At 45.3% G+C, this 22,457-nt stretch overlaps 1 protein-coding gene across 9 annotated transcripts; it reads right to left on the bottom strand.

The window, feature by feature from the left end:
• Positions 1-28: 28 nt before the first annotated feature.
• Positions 29-20,509, bottom strand: LOC135238922 (transcriptional-regulating factor 1). 9 transcript variants are annotated; one of them, XM_064307141.1, is made up of 13 exons: positions 20,061-20,255; positions 13,126-13,210; positions 11,479-11,527; positions 9,662-11,023; positions 9,059-9,102; positions 6,895-7,024; positions 4,917-5,193; positions 3,962-4,028; positions 2,971-3,107; positions 2,461-2,564; positions 2,132-2,207; positions 1,333-1,421; positions 29-87 (listed from the first exon to the last, which is right to left on the bottom strand). In XM_064307141.1, exons 4-13 carry the CDS (start codon positions 11,003-11,005, stop codon positions 46-48), a joined length of 2,310 nt encoding a protein of 769 aa, XP_064163211.1. In that variant the 5' UTR covers positions 11,006-11,023; positions 11,479-11,527; positions 13,126-13,210; positions 20,061-20,255; the 3' UTR covers positions 29-45. The 9 variants fall into 9 exon arrangements, with proteins under 9 accessions (XP_064163211.1, XP_064163220.1, XP_064163238.1 ...); XM_064307150.1 differs by having other exon boundaries at positions 11,479-11,522; XM_064307168.1 differs by lacking the exons at positions 11,479-11,527; positions 20,061-20,255 and adding an exon at positions 20,349-20,509.
• Positions 20,510-22,457: the final 1,948 nt, after the last annotated feature.

Below are 22,457 nucleotides of genomic sequence, written 5' to 3'. Positions count from 1 at the left end.
ACACTTCGAGACAGTCTTAGTCTTCACCTGTAACACACCTCACTGTCAGTAATACTCCACACACTGCGAGACAGTCTTAGTCTTCACCTGTAACACACCTCACTGTCAGTAATACTCCACACACTGTGAGACAGTCTTAGTCTTCACCTGTAACACACCTCACTGTCAGTAATACTCCACACACTGTGAGACAGTCTTAGTCTTCACCTGTAACACACCTCACATCCATGGCCAGAGTAAAAGGCATTAATATCGCATCCATGGCCAGGGTAAAATACATTAATATCACATCCATGGCCAGTGTAAAATACATTAATATCACATCCATGGCCAATGTAAAAGACATTAATATCACATCCATGGCCAGGGTAAAAGACATTAATATCATATCCATGGCCAGGGTAAAAGGCATTGATATCACATCCATGGCCAGTGTAAAAGGCATTAATATCACATCCATGGCCAGTGTAAAAGACATTAACATCACATCCATGGCCAGTGTAAAAGGCATTAATATCACATCCATGGCCAGAGTAAAAGGTATTAATATCACATCCATGGCCAGGGTAAAATACATTAATATCACATCCATGGCCAGGGTAAAAGACATTAATATCACATCCATGGCCAGGGTAAAAGACATTAATATCATAGATGTCCTGCTGCAGGCTATATTTCCCTCTTTATACTTCATGCCATACATAGGTATATGTATGGCATGCCATACATATGTGTGCCTGTATGTAGGACAGTCTGCTGTCTTTTCCAGATTACTTCCTGTACTAACAGAAAACTACATAGAACTAACAGGAAACCAGCCTATCATGCTATTTTAATGTTCTAAAAAAAATCTAAATTTCTAAAATGAATTATAATTCTAAAATTATTTACAGTTGAAATCGTTTCTCACGTACAAGATGGTGATTCAAATGTACAGTCACATTTCCCAGCATAACCCTTTCTAAGACCATACATGGAAGTTTTTTTTGACAAGTGACACTGCCATTTATTTTTTCCATGACATCATATCTTGCCTGTGTACTTACAGCTGACTCATTTCTGTAGAGTACAGTATAGAAGCACATTTCCTCTTTAAACGAGCTTTCTGCGAAGGCTTACTCAGGTCAGAGAACAGCCATCACCCACAGCTCAAGCCCAGCTTCCTGACCTGGCCTGGACTCACTCATAACTGATGCAACTGATGCAATTTCTCATAAACTCTGAATTTCAATGGCGAGAACTGACAAGTGCAGTTCATGGCAAATAAGAACATTAACTTTATACATTTAGAAAAATATAGAATTTATATTTAATTATTAAAACAGAAAGTACCATTTTTTGTATGAGGAAGAAGTCCTTATTGTGCAGGATAAAGGCTCTGTTCAGCTGTTTCTTCTCCACAAGCGTCCAGTTATCAGATCCTGTGTGCAGCCAAACACGCACACACACACACACACACACATACACACACACAAACACGCATGCACACACACACACACACACAGATGCACACACTCACACACACACACACACACACCACACACGCACACACACACACACACACACACAGACCAAGCACACACACACAAACACACATGCACAAACAGATACATTTTTGTGTGCACCATTTTACCATTTTATGAACGACAAGCCTAGATGGGCTGAATAATAATAATAATAATAATAATACTTTATTTCATTATTCATTATTATTCATTACATTCATTTGGCATAGCACCTTTATATGTGACCAGTGATACCAACACATTCAAACTAATAAAAAGTGAATATTACAAATGCATCCAGCATCCACCAAATCTCATAAGCGATAAACACAAACAGCAAAACTAAGCCCCACTGCCCAGAATCAAACCCCGACTGTGCCAGTGCTAACTGTGCCAGTATAGACTGTGCCAGGGCTGACTGTGACAGGGAATACTGTGTCAGTGCTAACTGTGCCAGTACACTGTGTCAGTGCCAGCTGTGCCAATGTAGAATGTGTCAGGGCCAATGGTGGCGAGCAGCTCCACAGGGTGACACATAACTGGCACATCCATGAGTGTTCATATACATTGGGTGTTCAACATTAGGACTGTAGGTATGGTGTGCAGGTGAGAGAAGCACCACACACCTGCGTAGTGGTAGCATGCTAAGGGGTTAGACTTGTGTCTCACAGGTTTCTGCATGAGCAGCCTGTCTAGTGTGGCCTGCGGAAAGAAGAGATTACAGTTCAGTCCTCATCATACCTGAACCCAGGTCAGCTTACTCCTCATCACACCTGAACCCAGGTCAGCTTACTCCTCATCACACCTGAACCCAGGTCAGCTTACTCCTCATCACACATGAACCCAGGTCAGCTTATTCCTCATCACACCTGAACCCAGGTCAGCTTACTCCTCATCACACCTGTATTCAACCTGAGGTGAAGTGAGCCCAGAGAGGGAAGAGTGTGTTTCTCACCAGGAGGTCTCCCCTGCACTCGAACAGGCAGTGGAGAGCAAACTCTGTGTTAGTCCCGCCTCCGGGCAGGATGCTGGAGCATGCCATGTTCAACAAGGCATCTACTGAGAGAGAGAGAGAGAAAGAGGGAGTGAGAGAAAGGGAAAGAGGGGGGGAGAGAGAGGGAGAGGGAGAGAGAGAGAGAGGAAGTGAGAGAAAGGGAAAGGGGGGGAGAGAGAGGGAGAGGGAGAGAGAGAAGGAGAGAGGGAGAGAGAGTGAGATTGGGAGGGGGAGAGAGACAGGGAGAGGGGGATAGATAGAGGGAGGGAGTATGAGAGAGAGAGAGAGGTAGAGAGAGAGAGAGAGGGAGGGAGAGAGAGAGAGTAAGAGAGTGAGAGAGGGAGGGGGGGGAGAGAGAGGGGAGGGGATTAACACACAGTGTAAAAACAGATCTAACTGAGGGCAGGGGCAGGGCAGGGTGGGGCAAGGGGCAGGGCAGTGTGGGGCAGGGGGCAGGGCAGGGGGAGTTACCTCTCTGCTTGGTTGGGATTTCCTGGACCCCCTGGGGGGACCAGAGCAGTTGGGCCTTTTGGGAATCCCTGTCTATGTGGGACAGTCTCTGCAGCTCAGGAATCACAGCCTGGAACTGCAGCCCAATATTGATCTGCCTATAACAACAAAACAGGAGAACCACAGGTAAGACACAGGTGAGTCACAGGTGAACCATAGTGAGACAGCAAAGCCACAGCTGAGTCACAGTGAGAGAAGTGAGCCACAGGTGTGCTACAGTGGGGCAGGTGTGTTACAGTGACGCAGGTGTGCTACAGTGAGACAGGCCTGCTATTACATTACAGGCATTTAGCAGACGCTCTTATCCAGAGCGACTTACATTGTATCCAATTATACAGCTGGATATATACTGGAGCAATGCAGGTTAAGTACCTTGCTGAACCTGCGACCTTTATGTTACAAGACCAACACCTTAGCCATTATACTACACTGCCGCCGGGGGGGCAGGTGTGCTACAGTGAGACAGGTGTGTTACAAAGATACAGGTGTGCTACAGTGAGGCAGGTGTGCTACAAAGATACCGGTGTGCTACAGTGAGGCAGGTGTGCTACGAAGATACAGGTGTGCTACAGTGAGACAGGTGTGTTACAAAGATACAGGTGTGCTACAGTGAGGCAGGTGTGCTACAAAGATACAGGTGTGCTACAGTGAGGCAGGTGTGCTACGAAGATACAGGTGTGCTACAGTGAGGCAGGTGTGCTACGAAGATATAGGTGTGCTACAGTGAGGCAGGTGTGCTACGAAGATACAGGTGTGCTACAGTGAGACAGGTGTGTTACAAAGATACAAGTGTGCTACAGTGAGGCAGGTGTGCTACAAAGATACAGGTGTGCTACAGTGAGGCAGGTGTGCTAGGAAGATACAGGTGTGCTACAGTGAGGCAGGTGTGCTAAAGTGACACAGGGGAATCAGAGTGGCAGAGTGAAGAGGTAGCACAAGGGGAGGGGCTTACGGCTTGATCTGCACCAGCTTCTCTTCGGAGCTCATAATCTCCCTTTTAACGCTGCTGTCCAAGCTACCTATTAAACACGCACAAACACTCCCTTATACCTGTGCTGAAGCAACTGTGTGACAGTTAACTCACACATGGAGACCTGTGAAGTACACACACTTAACTCACACACAGGAATCTAAAATATATGCTTAACTCACACACGGGAATCTAAAATATACACTTAACTCACACACGGGAATCTAAAATATACACTTAACTCACACACGGGAATCTCAAATATACACTTAACTCACACAGAAATCTAAAATATATACTTAACTCACACGGGAATCTAAAATATAGACTTAACTCACACACAGGAATCTAAATATACACTTAACTCACACACATGAATCTAAAATATATGCTTAACTCACACGGGAATCTAAAATATAGACTTAACTCACACACAGGAATCTAAAATATATGCTTAACTTACACAGAGGAATCTGTGAAGTACACACACGGGAATCTAACATATACACTTAACTCACACACGGGAATCTAAAATATACACTTATCTCACACACAGGAATCTAAAATATATACTTAACTCACACACTGGAACATCATAAGCACACACAAAGCAGTTATAATGTGGGTGTAATTAATGATATACAGTGAATCTCTGTCCAATTACAATGAGTAATTGGACAGAGGCAGGAGTAACCAATTATGTACAGCACTGCATAACAAAGTTACCAAGAGAAACTGAATAGTGTAACTGACAGATGAAACAGGTATAACCTACAGGTGTAGCTTTCAGGTGCAGCTGACAAGAGTATCTGACAGGTATAGCTGCAGGTCTAACTGAGTAGTGTAGCTGGAAGGTCAAGTCTGCACTGATGTAAGGGACAGATGCAGTTGGCAGGTATATCTGACAGGTGTGGCTGATGGGGGTGTGGTCACTCACTGGTCCTGGTGAGCAGTACTCGAGGGGGGGAGAGGGTGGGAGATGTACCAGGGGGCGGGGCTCCTGGGCAGATGTTGTTGAACAGCCCAGAGCCGTGGCGGGTGGGGCAAAGCATGGGGGGCGGAGTGTAGGGCGGGGCCTGTCCCAGCAGGGCGGGTGAGCGCAGCAGGCTCTGGAACAGCACCGCGCCATTGGAGGAGGCGCTGATGAGTGGCACAGAGCGGGAACGGCTCCTCTTCTCCGGCCCCGCCCCTGAGCCACACCCCATTTTTAATGGCTGTGTGAACAAGACAGGAGAGACAATGTGACCTCATAATAAGTCAATGTGACATCACAATCAGCCAATGTGACATCACAGCTGTGTTGGCTACAGATCACAGTCATTTAGCAAGTGCACAATGCAAACAAAGAGCAAAGAGCAGAGGATGACAGGCAAGCCTGCAGTCAGTAAAGATCTGATAAGAAGCAATAGGCTCAATAGGAATGAAGAATTACAGAGAGGGGAATGGGAGCAGATATCACGTTTCATTTTAAGCCCGTTATCACCCAACTGCTACATTACTTTCTCATTACTTCTTTGAAGACAGAGCGGCAGTATAGTGGTGGGGGGAGGGGGTGGGATGGGTCACTCACAGAGGGGAACAGCACAAAGCAGGATCTGTTCAGAAATGAGTGGCTTCAAACAGCTCTTTTCCAAGTGTATGAGGTCACTTCCTTGGTGGGGCCAGAGAGGACAGTTGCTAGAGGCAGGCTGCAGCTTTGCAAGCTCAGACACAGGTATGACAAAGGGGAGGGCAGACTCCACCTCCTCACACAACTCAGTGGCGCCCCCTGTCTGCTCACAGATCAAATCAATCCCCCTTAATATAGTACAGATATAACCTGTTATGACGAAATGCGCATTCAACCTGCTCAGTAGTGAGTAATGTACCGAGTAGTGGCTGAGTTACTCCAGTACTACTAGTGGCATTAGTACTCCATTACTATTAATATATCAACACCCTGGCATTAGTACTCCATTACTATTATTACTGTCAGCACAATAGAACACTGAAGTATTGTTGTCATTTCGGTGGTTCCAGATCACTTCCAGTTCTTTTTTTTGCCTGTGGGAAAAATTAATAGTATTTTTGGTTCCTGTAAACCTGTATTATCAGCACAATCTAGTAAAATAAATATATCCATGCTTTAAAGCTGTTACAAACTACTTTAACAGTAAAGACATCCATATTAAATCGAAAGGTCTTAAGCAAAATAGAGTTGGGATCGGACGTAGTTCTAGGCGATCATTTTCTACCCTTATTCGTTTTCCCGTTAGTTTGGCAAGGCGATAGTACCTGGAAGTCCTTATTTGGGTGCACGTTTTGCATCGCACTTTGGTGGTCTATACTCTGACATTAATACTCCATGACTATTACTACTATTAGTACTCTAGTAACCTCCCGTGTGTTCTGTGTACACACACAGCACACTCACTTCTGTAATACACACTGAGAATGAACACTGGGTTCTGCTGGCTCCATAACAGTGTGAAGTGCATTTTCCTGGCACTCACACTGTAAGAAGGCCAATCATTTCCTAGAGGTACAGGGTGATGCCCCTGGTGAATGGGGTGCCTTTCAGGGTGAGCTGAACGGAACAAAATCCAGAATTTATGCAATATTCCGAATGACTTCCAGTTTTCCACTTTCTCATAAAAAGCATGAGCCTGACTCACAGAGATAACTTAATGGATTCCTGTCCTGTTCCTTCTCCACATTCCCAAAGCTGAGAGGCTCTGCACAGCGAAAGCAGGCTGTACTGGTCACATGTGGAGACCCAACACTCCATCCAGTGACTTTATATTGCTGATAGGATTTTTGTGATCACCGCATGCAAACACGCCCCTTACTGTTTAGTGCATGACCCAACCCCTGTTCCCGCACAGCCACACCCCCCCATCTGAACAAAGCACCACCCTCACCGCATGCGCTCTCACCGTTTTGAGCGGGACCCCGCCCCCGTGAGAGCGCATGTGGCCATTTAGAGCCGGCAGACTCTTAAACTCCTTCTGACATAGAGAGCACAGCAGCCTGGGGACGTCTGTCTCCATCAGCTTCACCAGCACACTGTGAGGACCCCAGAGACACAATGAGCACAGCAATGCCGACATGATACACAATACACAAACACTACACACTGCACACACTACACACTGTGAGGACCCCAGAGACACAATGAGCACAGCAATGCCGACATGATACACAATACACAAACACCACACACCACACTACACACACTACACACACTGCACACTGTGAGGACCCCAGAGACACAATGAGCACAGCAATGCCGACATTGAACAACACATAACACCAACCACTACACACACTCACACCCACACTTAGACCCAGACACATACACAGCATCGACTGTACACAATACACAACACACAACTACACACTGCACACTGTGAGGACCCCAGAGACACAATGAGCACAGCAATACCGACATGATACACAATACACAAACACACACACTGACACACTGCACACTGTGAGGACCCCAGAGACACAATGAGCACAGCAATGCCGACATGATACACAATACACAAACACTACACACTGCACACACTACACACACTGCACACTGTGAGGACCCCAGAGACACAATGAGCACAGCAATACCGACATGATACACAATACACAAACACACACACACTAGCCACAATACAACACTAACACAACACTGCACACTGTGAGGACCCCAGAGACACAATGAGCACAGCAATACCGACATGATACACAATACACAAACACCACACACCACACTACACACACTACACACACTGCACACTGTGAGGACCCCAGAGACACAATGAGCACAGCAATGCCGACATGATACACAATACACAAACACTACACACTGCACACTGCACACACTACACACACTGCACACTGTGAGGACCCCAGAGACACAATGAGCACAGCAATACCGACACTGATACACAATACACAAACACTAACACACTGCACACACTACCACACACTGCACACTGTGAGGACCCCAGAGACACAATGAGCACAGCAATCCGACATGATACACAATACACAAACACCACACTGCACACACTGCACAACTGCACACTGTGAGGACCCCAGAGACACAATGAGCACAGCAATGCCGACATGATACACAATACACAAACTACAACTGCACACTAGCACACTGTGAGGACCCAGAACCAATGAGCCAGCAATCGACAGATACACAATACACAACACTACACACTGCAACCACTGCACCTGTGAGGACCCCAGAGACACAATGAGCACAGCAATGCCGACATGATACACAATACACAAACACTACACACTGCACACTGCACACACTACACACACTGCACACTGTGAGGACCCCAGAGACACAATGAGCACAGCAATACCGACATGATACACAATACACAAACACTACACACTGCACACTGCACACTGTGAGGACCCCAGAGACACAATGAGCACAGCAATGCCGACATGATACACAATACACAAACACTACACACTGCACACACTACACACACTGCACACTGTGAGGACCCCAGAGACACAATGAGCACAGCAATACCGACATGATACACAATACACAAACACTACACACTGCACACTGTGAGGACCCCAGAGACACAATGAGCACAGCAATACCGACATGATACACAATACACAAACACCACACTACACACACTACACACACTGCACACTGTGAGGACCCCAGAGACACATGATACACATGTGCATGAGCACACACTATACACACAATGCACATACAATAAACAAACACTATACACACATGATACACACTACACACACAAGAAATATACTATACACACAACAAACACACCGTATATATATGCACACTATACACATACAACAAACACACAGAATAAACACACAACAAATATACATGAACAGACACATACTCCAAACACTAATATACACAATATAAATACATGGAAAAAATGTTTCATAAACATATAATCCAGATATGATCTTATATAAAAGATGTGTTATAGAAACATGTAAACAAACTCTTCCATTACCTGCCACACAAACAGATAATTAACACAATTATCATTGTAGATTGAAAAAACAGGGTGAATACTGTACCTGTGATCCTGATACAGTTCCTGCTCCGGGACTGATGAGAACACCTTAAGAAGAGGTAAAGAGTGTGTTATACAGCTCCACACACACATATCTTTATACTTTAATTTTATTTCCACACTGCATACAGAAATAATCCTATATTTCTCAATCAAGTTTGAGGAAACAGCAGGTGTGACTCAGGTGAGCAGAGAGAAGAGCAGGTGTGACTCAGGTGAGCAGAGAGAAGAGCAGGTGTGACTCAGGTGAGCAGAGACAAGAGCAGGTGTGATTCAGGTGAGCAGGGAGAAGAGCACGTGTGACTCAGGTGAGCAGGTAGAAGAGCAGGTGGGGCTCAAGTGAGCAGGCAGAAGAGCACGTGTGACTCAGGTGAGCAGGGAGAAGAGCAGGTGTGACTCAGGTGAGCAGGGAGAAGAGCAGGTGTGACTCAGCTGAGCAGGGAGAACAGCAGGTGTGACTCAGGTGAGCAGAGAGAAGAGCAGGCGTGACTCAGGTGAGCAGGTAGAAGAGCAGGTGGGACTCAGGTGAGCAGGGAGAAGAGCAGGTAAATAACAGAAGGAAGCTCCAGACATGTGAGCCAGTGAGGCTGTAGTTGTGCATTGGTACCTGCCGCCACTGGGGGGCGCTGGGCGAGCAGCACTGGGGCTGGGCGGCACCATGGAAGTCCATCTCTGACCTGAGATTCTGGTGCCGCGGGCTGTGAGTGGCGGCTGCAAGCAGGGGGTGTGGCTGGCAGAAGGAGGGGTTTGGATCCACAGGGCTGAGATGGGCAGGGCTAAGCAGGGCGGGGCAGAGCTGGGTGGGGCACCTGGAGTCGGAGCAGGACTGCTCGCAGGAGAGGGGCTCAGACTCCTTCAGCATCTGCACCTGCTGCTGTGCTTGGAAACTGCTTGGCTGAGGAGTCTGCTGGTGGTTCTGGTTCTGGTTCAGGTGGTGGTTCTGGTTTTGGTTTTGGTGGTGGTTCTGGTAGTAAAAGTGAGTGCGCGGGATTGAGGGGGCAGGGTCAGGTTGAGAATAGAGCTGGAAGTTACAGACCTGACTGTATGAGGAGGAGAAGGGTGGAGACAGTTGGGTGGAGTGGGTGTTCTGATGGGCGGGGTTAGCAAATGGGTGTGCCGAGTCATTGTGTGTTTGGGTGGGATTTGTGGTTTGGGGGATGGAGTTAACTGTAGGGTGGGAGGCGTTTGAGTTTTGGGGGATGGAGATTGCTGTTGAGTGGGAGGGGTTTGAGGTTTGAGTGGCAGGGTTTGCTGTTGGGCCGGAATACAGGAGGTAGTTCATCTCCTGGTGCTGCTGCAGGGGGCAGTACTGTTCCTGCAGCAGGTATCCATGCGGCAGCTGTACAGCATCCTGTGCACTGAGGGTATGTCTCTGGTCACAGCTGCTCATTTGCTCAGACTCCAACTCTGGGCATGTCTGCTGGGCCCCCATTGGCTGAATCTCTGTTTGCTGGGGTCTGTGGGTTAGGAGCTGCTGAAGGAATACATCAGAGGGTGTGGTCAGACAGAAAGGGAGGGGCATGTCCAGACTGGGGGCGGAGCTTCGGAACATGCAGAGATTGTGACTGGCGAAGGCGCTGGAGAAGGAGTCCAGCCTCTGCAGGGCACTGCCGCCCTGGGGCAGGGCACTGAGCTGGTAACCCTCTCTGGGGCCGCTCTTACTCTGCGCCAGGGTGCCCCCTGCAGGCTGGGAGTCCCACACAGGAGCTGCAGATTTCCCAGCAAGCCTGAGCAATGGGCTCCCGGGTGGGGGTGGGGCTACTCCAGTAGCATAGGGGCTCTCAGGGGTAGAGAAGCTGGGGTAGAAGGGTGGGGATGACTGATGCAGCTCAGTGGAGCCCCCAGTGGACAGATAGCTGTGGCACAGTGCTGTGGGGTCATGCTGTGGGAAATAGTTGCCATCCAGGTACCCCATGGTGGGCGGGGCTGGGTAGAATGGCTGCTCTGTCATACTGAACACCTGGATGTTCTGCTTAGAAAACAGAGTTGATCATCTTTCATACAGATATGAAACTGCAGACACTGTTCAAGTAACACACTGAACACTGTCACAGAGATTGTTACAGAAACACACTGAACATTGTTACAGAGATTGTTACAGTGACACACCGAACACCGTTACAGACACTGTTACAGAAACACACTGAACACTGTTACAGACACTGTTACAGAAACACACTGAACACTGTTGCAGACACTGTTACAGAAACACACTGAACACTGTTACAGAGATTGTTACAGTGACACATTGAACACTGTTACAGAGATTGTTACAGTGACACACTGAACACTGCTACTGAGTTGCTGGCTTTCTGTCTTTGGCAGACCATAGTCAGATCTTGAGGGGGGTGGGGAGGGACAGCGCGTGGCAGGGCGTGACAAGGCAGGACAGGGCTGTGCTTCCAGGTGTGTGTGAACGATTACCCTGCTTCATGATGGAGTATTCAGACTTCCTGCCATGACCATCACTGTCCTGCCACACAGAACACAACACTATCAGAGAACAAACTCACTTTCTTCACTCAGCACAGTTCAGTAAGACATATTTCCCCATTCGACTCAGTGTGTTATGCCTATATGTGTGTGTGTGTGTTTGTGCATATGTATGTGTTTGTGTGTGTATGTGTATGTGTATGTGTATGGGAGAGTATGTCTGTGTGTATGCATGTGTGTGAGAGTGTGTTAGTGAGAGAGAGAGAGAAAGAGAGTGAGAGAAAGGGAAAGAGAAAGAGAGAGAAGGGGGGAGAGAACCTTTTCAATCAAGAACAGTATGAATGCTAATTTATATCAGCAGACAGGCAGTCAATTTCATCTGTAATAAATGTGCTCTCAGGCATGATGAGCCTCATGAAGTCACAGTGTGCAGCCAATCAACTTGGGCGGAATGAAATGGCCAGACACAGATGAGCATTATGGGAGTTTGGGGATTTGACCAGGACACCAGCGAATGGCAGAAATAAACCATGTTAAACAGGGAAGAACCATAAGTCAGGTTGCATGGCAAAGTATGCCAAACTGTACCAAACCAGCCATTCTGTGCTCAACTGTGCCAAACCAGACTGTCCAAGCCAAACTGTGCAAAACCAGACTGTCCAAGCCAAACTGTGCCAAACCAGACTATTCATGCCAAACTGTGCCAAACCAGCCATTCTGTGCTCAATTGTGCCAAACCAGACTGTCCAAGCTAAACTGTGCCAAACCAGACTACCCATGCCAAACTGTGTCAAACCAGCCATTCTGTACTCAGCTGTGCCAAACCAGACTATCCATGCCAAACTGTGCCAACCAGCGATTCTGTGCTCAACTGTGCCAAACCAGCCAACCATGCTCAACCATGGGGTATGAGTGAGCAATGACAGGACCTTTCACAAGAGCTGTTAGAACTGGAAGAGAACAGCACTGGGAGAGAGAGAGCAACTCTGACACAGAACAGCACTGCGAGAGAAGAAGAGCAGCACTGGCACAGAGCAGCACTGTGAGAGAAAGCAGCACAGAGAGAGAGAGAGAGCAGCACTGGAAATGAGAAGCACTGGAGGAAGAGAGCAACACTGGGAGAGAGAGCAGCACTGGGACAGAACAGTCCCTAAGAGCAGCACTGGACACGAGCAGCACTGGAGAAAGAGAGCAACACTGGGAGAGAGAGAGCAGCACTGGGAAAGAATGGTCCCTAAGAGCAGCAATGGAAACAAGCAGGTCTGGAAATGAGCAGTGTTGGAAATGAGCAGGTCTGGAAAGGAGCAGCTCTGGGTGAGATAGTACCTCTGGAAATGAGAAGCAGTGGAAATGAGCAGCTCTGAGAGAGAGCAGTGGTGGAAATGAGCAGCTCTGGGAGAGAGCAGTAGTGGACATGAGCAGCTCTAGGACAGAAAGTAGCTCTGGAAATGATCAGCAGTGGAAATGAGCAGCTCAGGAAATGAGAAGCAATGGAAATGAGCAGCGCTGGGAGAGAGAGTAGATCAGGAAATGTTCAGCAGTGGAAATGAGCAGCAGTGGAAATGAGCAGTATATTCAGTGTAGTTTCTGTTTCGGCATTGATGGCCGAGTGGAGGGAGGTCCCGGAAATGCAGTCACCTCTCTCTGTGCGATGAGGCTTCCTGAATATGACCACAATCTATTCTGTCATCCTTTTCTTCTTTTCGAGTAGCTTTCACTTTTCCTGTTATACAAAAAGTATTTTTAAACAGTATTTATTATATTACACCCCCATTTCTAATTTAAATATGTTATCCATTGGCCTCGTATCTATGCTTTTTCAGTGAGAGAGTCAAAGACAGGCTTGTTTAATTTGATAGTTAGTTTAGCCTGTATCTGCTGCACAGTGCCTGGGGGCTAGGGTTAGGTTCATTTGTGGGGGAAGCAGGCAGTCTGTTGGGTGTATTTCTGTGGCCTCTGTGACATCACTTCCTCCAGACTGATGATTGATGGCATTTTTCTTTCTGCTCAGAGCAAAGGCACCACATAAAAACTCAAAAACTTAAACAGACTACAGGCACTGATAACGTCACAGCCAATATATTAGATGCTGTGGTGATAATTACTGCAAACAAGTACATTTCAAGCATTTAGCAAAGTAAGCAACTGTTTTCATTCCTTCTACACAATTCATACAGCTGGGCATTAACTGGGGTAAGTCAGGGCATTAACTGGGGTAAGTCAGGGAATTTACTGGGGTAAGTCAGGGTATTTACTGAAGTAAGGCAGGCAGTGCCCCTTCCTGCTCAGACCTCTCACACTGGCACACCAAGCTGTGATTGGCACCGCCCATTCCTGCCTTCAGAGAACGATCACACCACACACTCAGACCAGACCTCCCTGTTCAACATCATCCCACCAGCTATCTGTCTGTCCTTCTGAGTCCCTGATAACTCCTCCACTTCTCCATTCCAATCCCCAAATGGCGGAGCAACCTTCAGCAAGGCAGATTCACTGGCTGTCTTCCTCAAATGTCTCAAAACTCATCTTTTCACATTAGACCTAAATGTTTCTATTTAAATCGATGTTTTGATCTATTAATGGGCACATATGATGAAGTTCACTCATTCCAATGCTTTGCGTGGGCTGTAGACTCTTGTGTTAGTGTAACATTGTGAGAGTTGTGAATTTGTTTGATAAGAGGTTTTAGGTGTTGCTGAGATAATAAACGGGTAAATATGAACAAGTTTTTCAATGGAGAAAAAAGACATCGCTTGAGTCAACTAATCATCTTTTACCTGCTAATTTATTATCGTACCCTCTCTGGAATATGGGGAAGTGGGGACCACGCACGTTTATGTAAATCACAGAACAATGGCTAAGAAGACGGGTGCAAGCAGTTCAGTTCTAGACAGTAAATTTACAAACAAATCTCTACCCCTGCGTCGTAAGGATCCAGCCATCCAAAATCTCAGCTTAGCAGGACATTTCTTCACTAGCCATACTCTAAATGAGTACAATTCTGGGTTAGCCTCCAATTTACTACCAAAACCAGGCACAGTTCCATCTGTTCAAGACTGCAGATGTCCATTGATTTAAGCTGGCGGCATCTAACTAATGGAGTTTTACTGAAGCAAAATTGTGATTTACTGAAAATAAGGGTGATTTACTCATGGGTGTAATGGAGCTGCTGCATAATTCACAAATCTAAAAGTCACACACACACCTACACAAACATGCACACATGTATGCACACACCATGCAGCGGACGATGTACACACACACCTACACAAACATGCACACACGTATGTACACACCATGCTGCGGACGATGTACACACACACCTACACAAACATGCACACACGTATGTACACACCATGCTGCGGACGACGTACACACACCTACACAAACATGCACACGCGTGTGTAAACACCATGCTGCAGACGATGTACACATACACCTACACGAACATGCACACACGTATGTACACACCATGCTGCGGACGGTGTACACACACACCTACACAAACATGCACACACGTAGACGAGTTAGCTGAGCTGGGAATACTGCAGGGATACAGAACTCTCTGAGATAGCACAGCTGGAATACTGAAGGGATACAGTACTCTCTGAGTTAGCTGAGCTGGGAATACTGCAGGGATACAGTACTCTCTGAGTTAGCTGAGCTGGGAATACTGCAGGGATACAGAACTCTCTGAGAGTACTGTATCAGAGACTCTGAGTTAGCTGAGCTGGGAATACTGCAGGGATACAGTACTCTCTGAGTTAGCTGAGATGGGAATACTGCAGGGATACAGTACTCTCTGAGTTAGCTGAGCTGGGAATACTGCAGGGATACAGTACTCTCTGAGTTAGCTGAGATGGGAATACTGCAGGGATACAGTACTCTCTGAGTTAGCTGAGCTGGGAATACTTCAGGGATACAGTACTCTCTGAGTTAGCTGAGCTGGGAATACTGCAGGGATACAGTACTATCTGAGTTAGCAGAGCTGGGAATACTTCATGGATACAGCACTCTCTGAGTTAACAGAGCTGGGAATACTGCAGGGATACAGTACTCTCTGAGTTATCTGAGCTGGGAATACTGCAGGGATACAGAACTCTCTGAGTTAGCAGAGCTGGGAATACTTCATGGATACAACACTCTCTGAGTTAACAGAGCTGGGAATACTGCAGGGATACAGTACTCTCTGAGTTAGCAGAGCTGGGAATACTGCAGGGATACAGTACTCTCTGAGTTAGCAGAGCTGGGAATACTGCAGGGATACAGTATTCTCTGAGTTAGCTGAGCTGGGAATACTGCAGGGATACAGTACTCTCTGAGTTAGCTGAGCTGGGGATACTGCAGGGATACAGTACTCTCTGAGTTAGCTGAGCTGGGAATACTGCAGGGATACAGTACTCTCTGAGTTAGCTGAGCTGGGAATACTGCAGGGATACAGTACTCTCTGAGTTAGCTGAGCTGGGAATACTGCAGGGATACAGTACTCTCTGAGTTAGCTGAGCTGGGAATACTGCAGGGATACAGTACTCTCTGAGTTAGCAGAACTGTAAAGTGTCTCTAGTGTGAGTGACTGAAACTAGCTGTGAAACATGACAGCTCTCATTCTATCTTTTTAACCACATTAGAAAGGTGAACTCACATTACTTGCAATGGTGATAATCTAGCAGGTACAGAGAAAAACCGTTAGACCACACTACATAACACGCACTTTCCCCACTATTACTGTTTCAACACATTATTTCACAATGCAATTTCAGCTGTTTCTCAGGATCGTGTGGTTATTATTTGCATACGTCCCTTACTGAACACCACCAGCTTCACACCAGAACACCATCAGCTTCACACCAGAACACACCTGAACACCATCAACTTCACAACAAGAGGCAGCATTGTGTTCACTCAGGGCAAGAGCATGTAATGAATAATAAAGTAAAAATAAATCAGGTTTCCATAGTAATTCTATGTGCTATGTATAATATGAATAAGTGTAATGTGTACTATACGTGTGGAACGTAACCACAGCAGAGTAACCACCAAGCCACACCCTTCCATGTGCAATGTCACAGAAACAAGGAGTTCTGGGAGTTTAAGAAAACCCACTGCCATGACAAAGCAGAGATGAAGCATTTCCATCTTAAGTCCAGCGGAGGATTTTTCGTCAGAGAGATGGGGCCAGTTCTTCTATGACTACAGCCCTAAATTTACAGCGCTGACAGACATCTGATTCACAGGAACACATATTGCAGATGCTAATGCTTGTTAACAATCATCTGCGCATACTGCCAGCAGTAAGGCCAGTATGGCTACCAAATCAGAGTAAATGTACATTGTGTCACTTATGAGAGAAGTTTGCATGCACGCACACACACACACACCACACACACATATACAGACAGGTGACAAATTAAAGGAAAAACCAACATAAAGTGTCTTAATAATGTGTTGGGCCACCACAAGTCACCTTGGCATAGACTCTACAAGTCTGTGGAACTCCACTGGAACACCATTCTTCCAAAAGATATTCCCTCATTTGGTGTTTTGATGGTGGTGGTGGAGAGCGCTGTCTAACATGTAAGTCCAAAAACTCCCATAGGTGTTCAACTGGGTCATGATATGGTGACTGCAAGGACCATAGCATATGCTCAAGCCATTTAGTGACCCCTCATGCCCAGTGGATGGGGGTTTTGTCATCCTGGAAGAGACTACTCCTATCAGGATAGAAATGTTTCATCATAGAATAAAAGTGATCACTCAGAATAACTTTGTATTGATTTGCAGTGACCCTTCCCTCTACAGGGGCAAGTGGACCCCAACCATGCCAGGAATATGCCCTAAACAGCATAACAGAGCCACTGGACCCCCTCACTGTAGGCGTCAAGCATTCAGGCCTGTACCATTCTCTTGGTGTACGCCACACATGCACTCGCCCACTTGCCAAGAATATGGTAAATGATGACTCATCTGACCATATCACTTTTTTCCACATCCTTGTAGACCAGTGCCTATGGTTTTTGCACCACTGAACTCTCAAATGTGCATTCGTCTTTGTAATGATTTGTAATCTATGCACTGAAACTCTACTGTAATATCCCTCACTATGTAATTGTCAATGGACTGTTCTTGCTGACACAGTCTGATCATGTCCAGCATTGACATTCTCAGTCACCTGAGGAAGAGCTGCTCTTCTGTTTTTCCTTACATAACGCACTAATGCACAAGCATCACGATCATCAACTGTGCTGTTTCGACCACAATTTCCGACCCTATTCAGTGATGTCTTTCCCCTAGATCTGAATACAGATGTTACTTTAGTCATTGTTCCTATTGAAACACTAGCCAGTTAAGCAGTCTTTATGACTGAAGCTCCTGCCATCCGTCCCCCAATAATGAACCCTCTTTCAAAGTCACTGAGATCTTTTCCTCTTGCCGTCTTGACGCAAAATCAAGGTCAGCTGGTCCTGCTCAGCATTTTTATACATGCCACAGAGCATGATAGGATGTTAATTGCTTAATTGTATCATGCAGTGCACCTGTATGGAAGCATGTGCACTCGTTATGTTTCTCCACTCATTTATTCAGGTTTTTCCTTTAATTTGTCACCAGTCTGTATGTACACACCTTTGAAACTGTCTTCACATTCCTGAGTCAAAACATACATTTTCACATTTTATATTAATTTAAATAATATAGTATAATGCCAGCCTTATTTCTGCAGAGCTTAAATTGTTTACACTTTTTAAAAGAATAATATTCTGATTTCTTTCTGAGACTGAAAAAAAAAACATGTAAAGAAAGGCTAAAATGCTAAACCTACAGTCTGTGTTTATAATCCTAAAGCCTGTTTCTAAACTGGTAACCTGTGTTTCCAATCATACAGCCTGTGTTTCTAAACATGAAGCCTGTGTTTCTAAACCTGTAACCTGTGTTTCCAATCATATAGCCTGTGTTTCTAAACATGAAGCCTGTGTTTCTACACCTGTGTTTCTAATCCTACAGTCTGTTTCTAAACATGCAGCCTGTGTTTCTAATCCTACAGTCTGTGTTTCTAATCCTACAGTTTGTGTTTCTAAACCTTTGTTTCTAAAACTTCAGCCTGTGTTTATAAACCGGCATCCTGTTTTTCCTGTAATAAAAATGTAAACATATAAACACTAACTCATACAAAATGTGTATAGAATGAAACATTGGTCTGTCCACAAACATATTTTTCTAGTTCTTTCTCAACAGTCATTGCTGAACAGTTTTTTTAAATTAGGTATAATAGGATAAACAAAGAAACTTGACCACAGATTGAATTTGTATGAAGGGACCCCAAAGTAATCTCTGTTATACTTGAATCCAGCCACAGCAGATTACCTGCTTTAGTTGCCAACATTATTCTTTGTAAGTCTTTCAATGTTTTTCGAGACCGAGCAGTAATACTTATACGGGGAAAAAATGCTTTTGCTTAGCTAGGTTTAGTTGTGTAGATTTTAATGTGCGTCTTATTCACAGAAATGTGAAGCTGTTGATGTAAAACAAATCTTGTTTCTCCACTCATTACACCCTGGCGCCCTCCTAAAATAGAAGATTTCAGAGGAACGGTGAATGATTGAGCTCAGCCCGCAGCGCAACAGGTTTGCGCACATCAAGGGCCTTCCAAACATGACACACTGAATATATGACCAAAATACTCTCATACTGGCTGAACAACACATTTCTTCAACATATGAAGTGTGAAGTTAGGTGATGGGGAGGAAAAACAATAGTAGTTAAATTGTGCTTTAGGGTCCGGCCGGGGATCCCTGAAAACGGACATTGCTGCACTGCAGTACTGATATTGCATTCCGAACGTTTTCATATACATTATCTTACGCTCACTACTGTTTTAACGCGCAGCTAACAGTTACTCGACACTTTACAACACGACGTCATAGCTTTCACGTGGACACAAACGTTCCGAAGTGATCACTTATCAATTTAGTGATTAGCAAAGGAACAGCCTATTCCTGAGTTTTGATGAATAAGGGCCATGCGATGATTGTGAGATTTTCACTATATTGCTACAAACTTAAATTTTCAAAACTATAATATTGACGCTATTGACTCCAGCAGGATCCCGCTAAACGGGGCTATGGAAAGTATAGCTCATCCTGGGCGCAGCTTTGCAGGAAATTCAGCGATAGCCAGCAGTGTCGCTTTACTTCGATCGCGCACCGCCTGCCTGACAGGGCCAGTTAGGCTGCGCGTGTTCAGAACACGCACGTACAGATGCATATGCACAGAAAAGTGCACTCCGCTTAACATTACACTTCACAGTTTAAAGGGTGACATTATGGTCCGTAACAGAATGTCATGCACTGAAGACTATAGCGTTGACACCTGTCTCCACCCCTCCCATTTACCTGAGCTTTACACGGCACTGGCACATTAACCTTTAATCGCTCTAAAATCACTATTCATAACAGAAACATAACAGCATCGGCTCAAATGTATCCATCTCGAGGCCATACATAGAGGGGAAAGACACATTTCTTCCTGTAAGATTTAGAGAATACGAACCATCTTGCAACCAAAATTGGCCAACATACCTTCTGAAGACGCACATGCAGAGAAAAGTGCAATAGATCACACTGAAGACAGGAAATTCTGGGTTTTATCAACGGCACAATTCAGCTGTGCTGTCCATTTAAAGATATAACTAAAGAGCCGCGGGAGATTTATGTGACCAGCAAGATCCCTCTGCTGGATATTTTGCGTTATGCCGCATAACTACAGTCCTGTAAACAAATATGAATCCGCCACAAAACAGCGTCAGTAAATTAGTACATTTCGCAAGTCGCATTTTCAATGCAGGAGTTAAACGTGAGTATTGTTACCTTTGGCATGAAAAATGTCAGTAGAAATGTGGTCCTGTCTTTCATTAAAGACAGTTAATGTCTTTTAAAGATAATGACACGAATCCTTCCGCGCTTTGGTAGACTGTTCGAAGAGCAGGAAGTATGAACGAAAAGTTATACATCCCTCCCGCTCACCGTGTATTTAGAATGGCCTGTTTATACGCAGAAGTGTATATGGCATTTTCACTTCATGGTATGCCAGCGATTTTCCTTTCGTTGCGCTGCTCTTCGGCGGTTTGTCCCGAGTAAATGAATGGTATAGTATACTGGAGCAGAGAATGCGTGCAAATGCCCGTTCAGGGCATATTCTAGAGCAGGGGTGCAGAATCTTATCCGAACAGGGTCGGTGTGGGTGTAGGTTCTTGTTTTAGCCCAGCATTTACACACATTATTATACTTATCAAGGTCTGGCCCTTTTCGGATAAATATTGACACCTCAGTTTTAAAACACTTAACATGCTTAACGAAGCTTGATAAGCTAACCCTAACCCTAACCCCAAACAATGAGCTAGAAACCGCGTTATTTGTACTGATGAGGCTTAGCATGAGTACCAACTGTGTGCAAAAAGGACGAGAAATTATTTTCACAGAATTGCATTTTATGGCATTACACTTCGCTTTTTTATGTACGGCATCCCATGCTCACATCATCACTCGCTCACCATGATCGCTTGGCCTCGAGAGAAATCTCCCAAATAATATGTAATATCATCTTTGTGCTGCAGAACTTAACATTCTGAAATAACACTTACTATTGTTAATGTGCTTCCACAAAACATAAAGACGTCTCAATGAAACATTTTACAAATTCGCTGATTTAATTCATTCTGACTGTTTCCAGCCGCAAGGTGTCGGTGCTACATTGGAAATACCTAACGCTCTGCTAGGAAATTTTGTCGAACTGAATCTTTCATTACGAAGCGTTCTTTCCCTTCAAAAACTTTCTGGGAGGCTTTGTGCCCATACACAAGCCTCCCAGAAAGAACAACATATTTCCTACAGTATTGACGAAAAAGCTACAAAGAGAAAACTTCAAATTGTTTATTGTCTCTACACTGGTTGCATGTGAATTTCAGAGTCAATTTTAATGTAATTTTTTTCAGTTTTTCTCTATTACTAAGGCACTTTAACCGAAACAGTGATCCACTTTATCATGACCTCTACGGGAGATTTTTCCCTCAATGCATTTACGATGGAAACTTCTGATGTGATGTCAATGAGATGTGAGTTGATCAACCCATAGAAAGAATGGACTGAGAGCGCTGTGCTCAGTAATGTGCTGAGAGTGCAGTGTTCAATCATTGCCTGAGAGTGCAGTGTTCAATAATGTGCTTAGAGTACAGTGTTCAGTAATTTGTTGAGAGTGCAGTGTTCAGTAATGTGCTTAGAGTACAGTGTTCAGTAATTTGTTGACAGTGTAGTGCTCAGTAGTTTGTTGAGAGTGCAGTGTTCAGTAATGGGCTGAAAGTACAGTGTTCAGTAATGGGCTGAGAGTGCAGTGTTCAGTAGTTTGTTGAGAGTGCAGTGTTCAGTAATGTGCTGAGAGTGCAGTGTTCAGTAATGGGCTGAGAGTGCAGTGTCCAGTAATGTGTTGAGAGTGCAGTGTTCAGTAATGTGTTGAGAGTGCAGTGTTCCGTAATTTGTTGAGAGTACAGTGTTCAGTAGTTTGTTGAGAGTGCAGTGTTCAGTAATGTGCTGAGAGTGCAGTGTTCAGTAATGTGCTGAGAGTGCAGTGTTCAGTAGTTTGTTGAGAGTGCAGAGTTCAGTAATGTGCTGAGAGTGCAGTGTTCAGTAATTTGCTGAGAGTGCAATGTTCAGTAATGGGCTGAAAGTGCAATGTTCAGTAATGTGCTGAGAGTGCAGTGTTCAGTAACATGCTGAGAGGGCAGTGTTCAGTAATCTGTTGAGAATGCAGGCAATTCTGTTGTAATACATGTACTTGCCTTTCTGTGCTGAAATTAAATAGCATTTATGTAAGAGTTTGTTTGTTTAAGAGAAGAGTTTGAGTGGGTGTTAGTTTCTGTGCCCCAGGCCTTTGGAACAGCCTGCTGGAGGGTACACAGGATTCTGCATCCATGGAGATTTTAA

Source organism: Anguilla rostrata, chromosome 1 (genome assembly GCF_018555375.3).
Source record: "Anguilla rostrata isolate EN2019 chromosome 1, ASM1855537v3, whole genome shotgun sequence".
NCBI lineage: Eukaryota > Metazoa > Chordata > Actinopteri > Anguilliformes > Anguillidae > Anguilla > Anguilla rostrata.
This window is presented reverse-complemented; position numbering and strand designations above follow the sequence as displayed.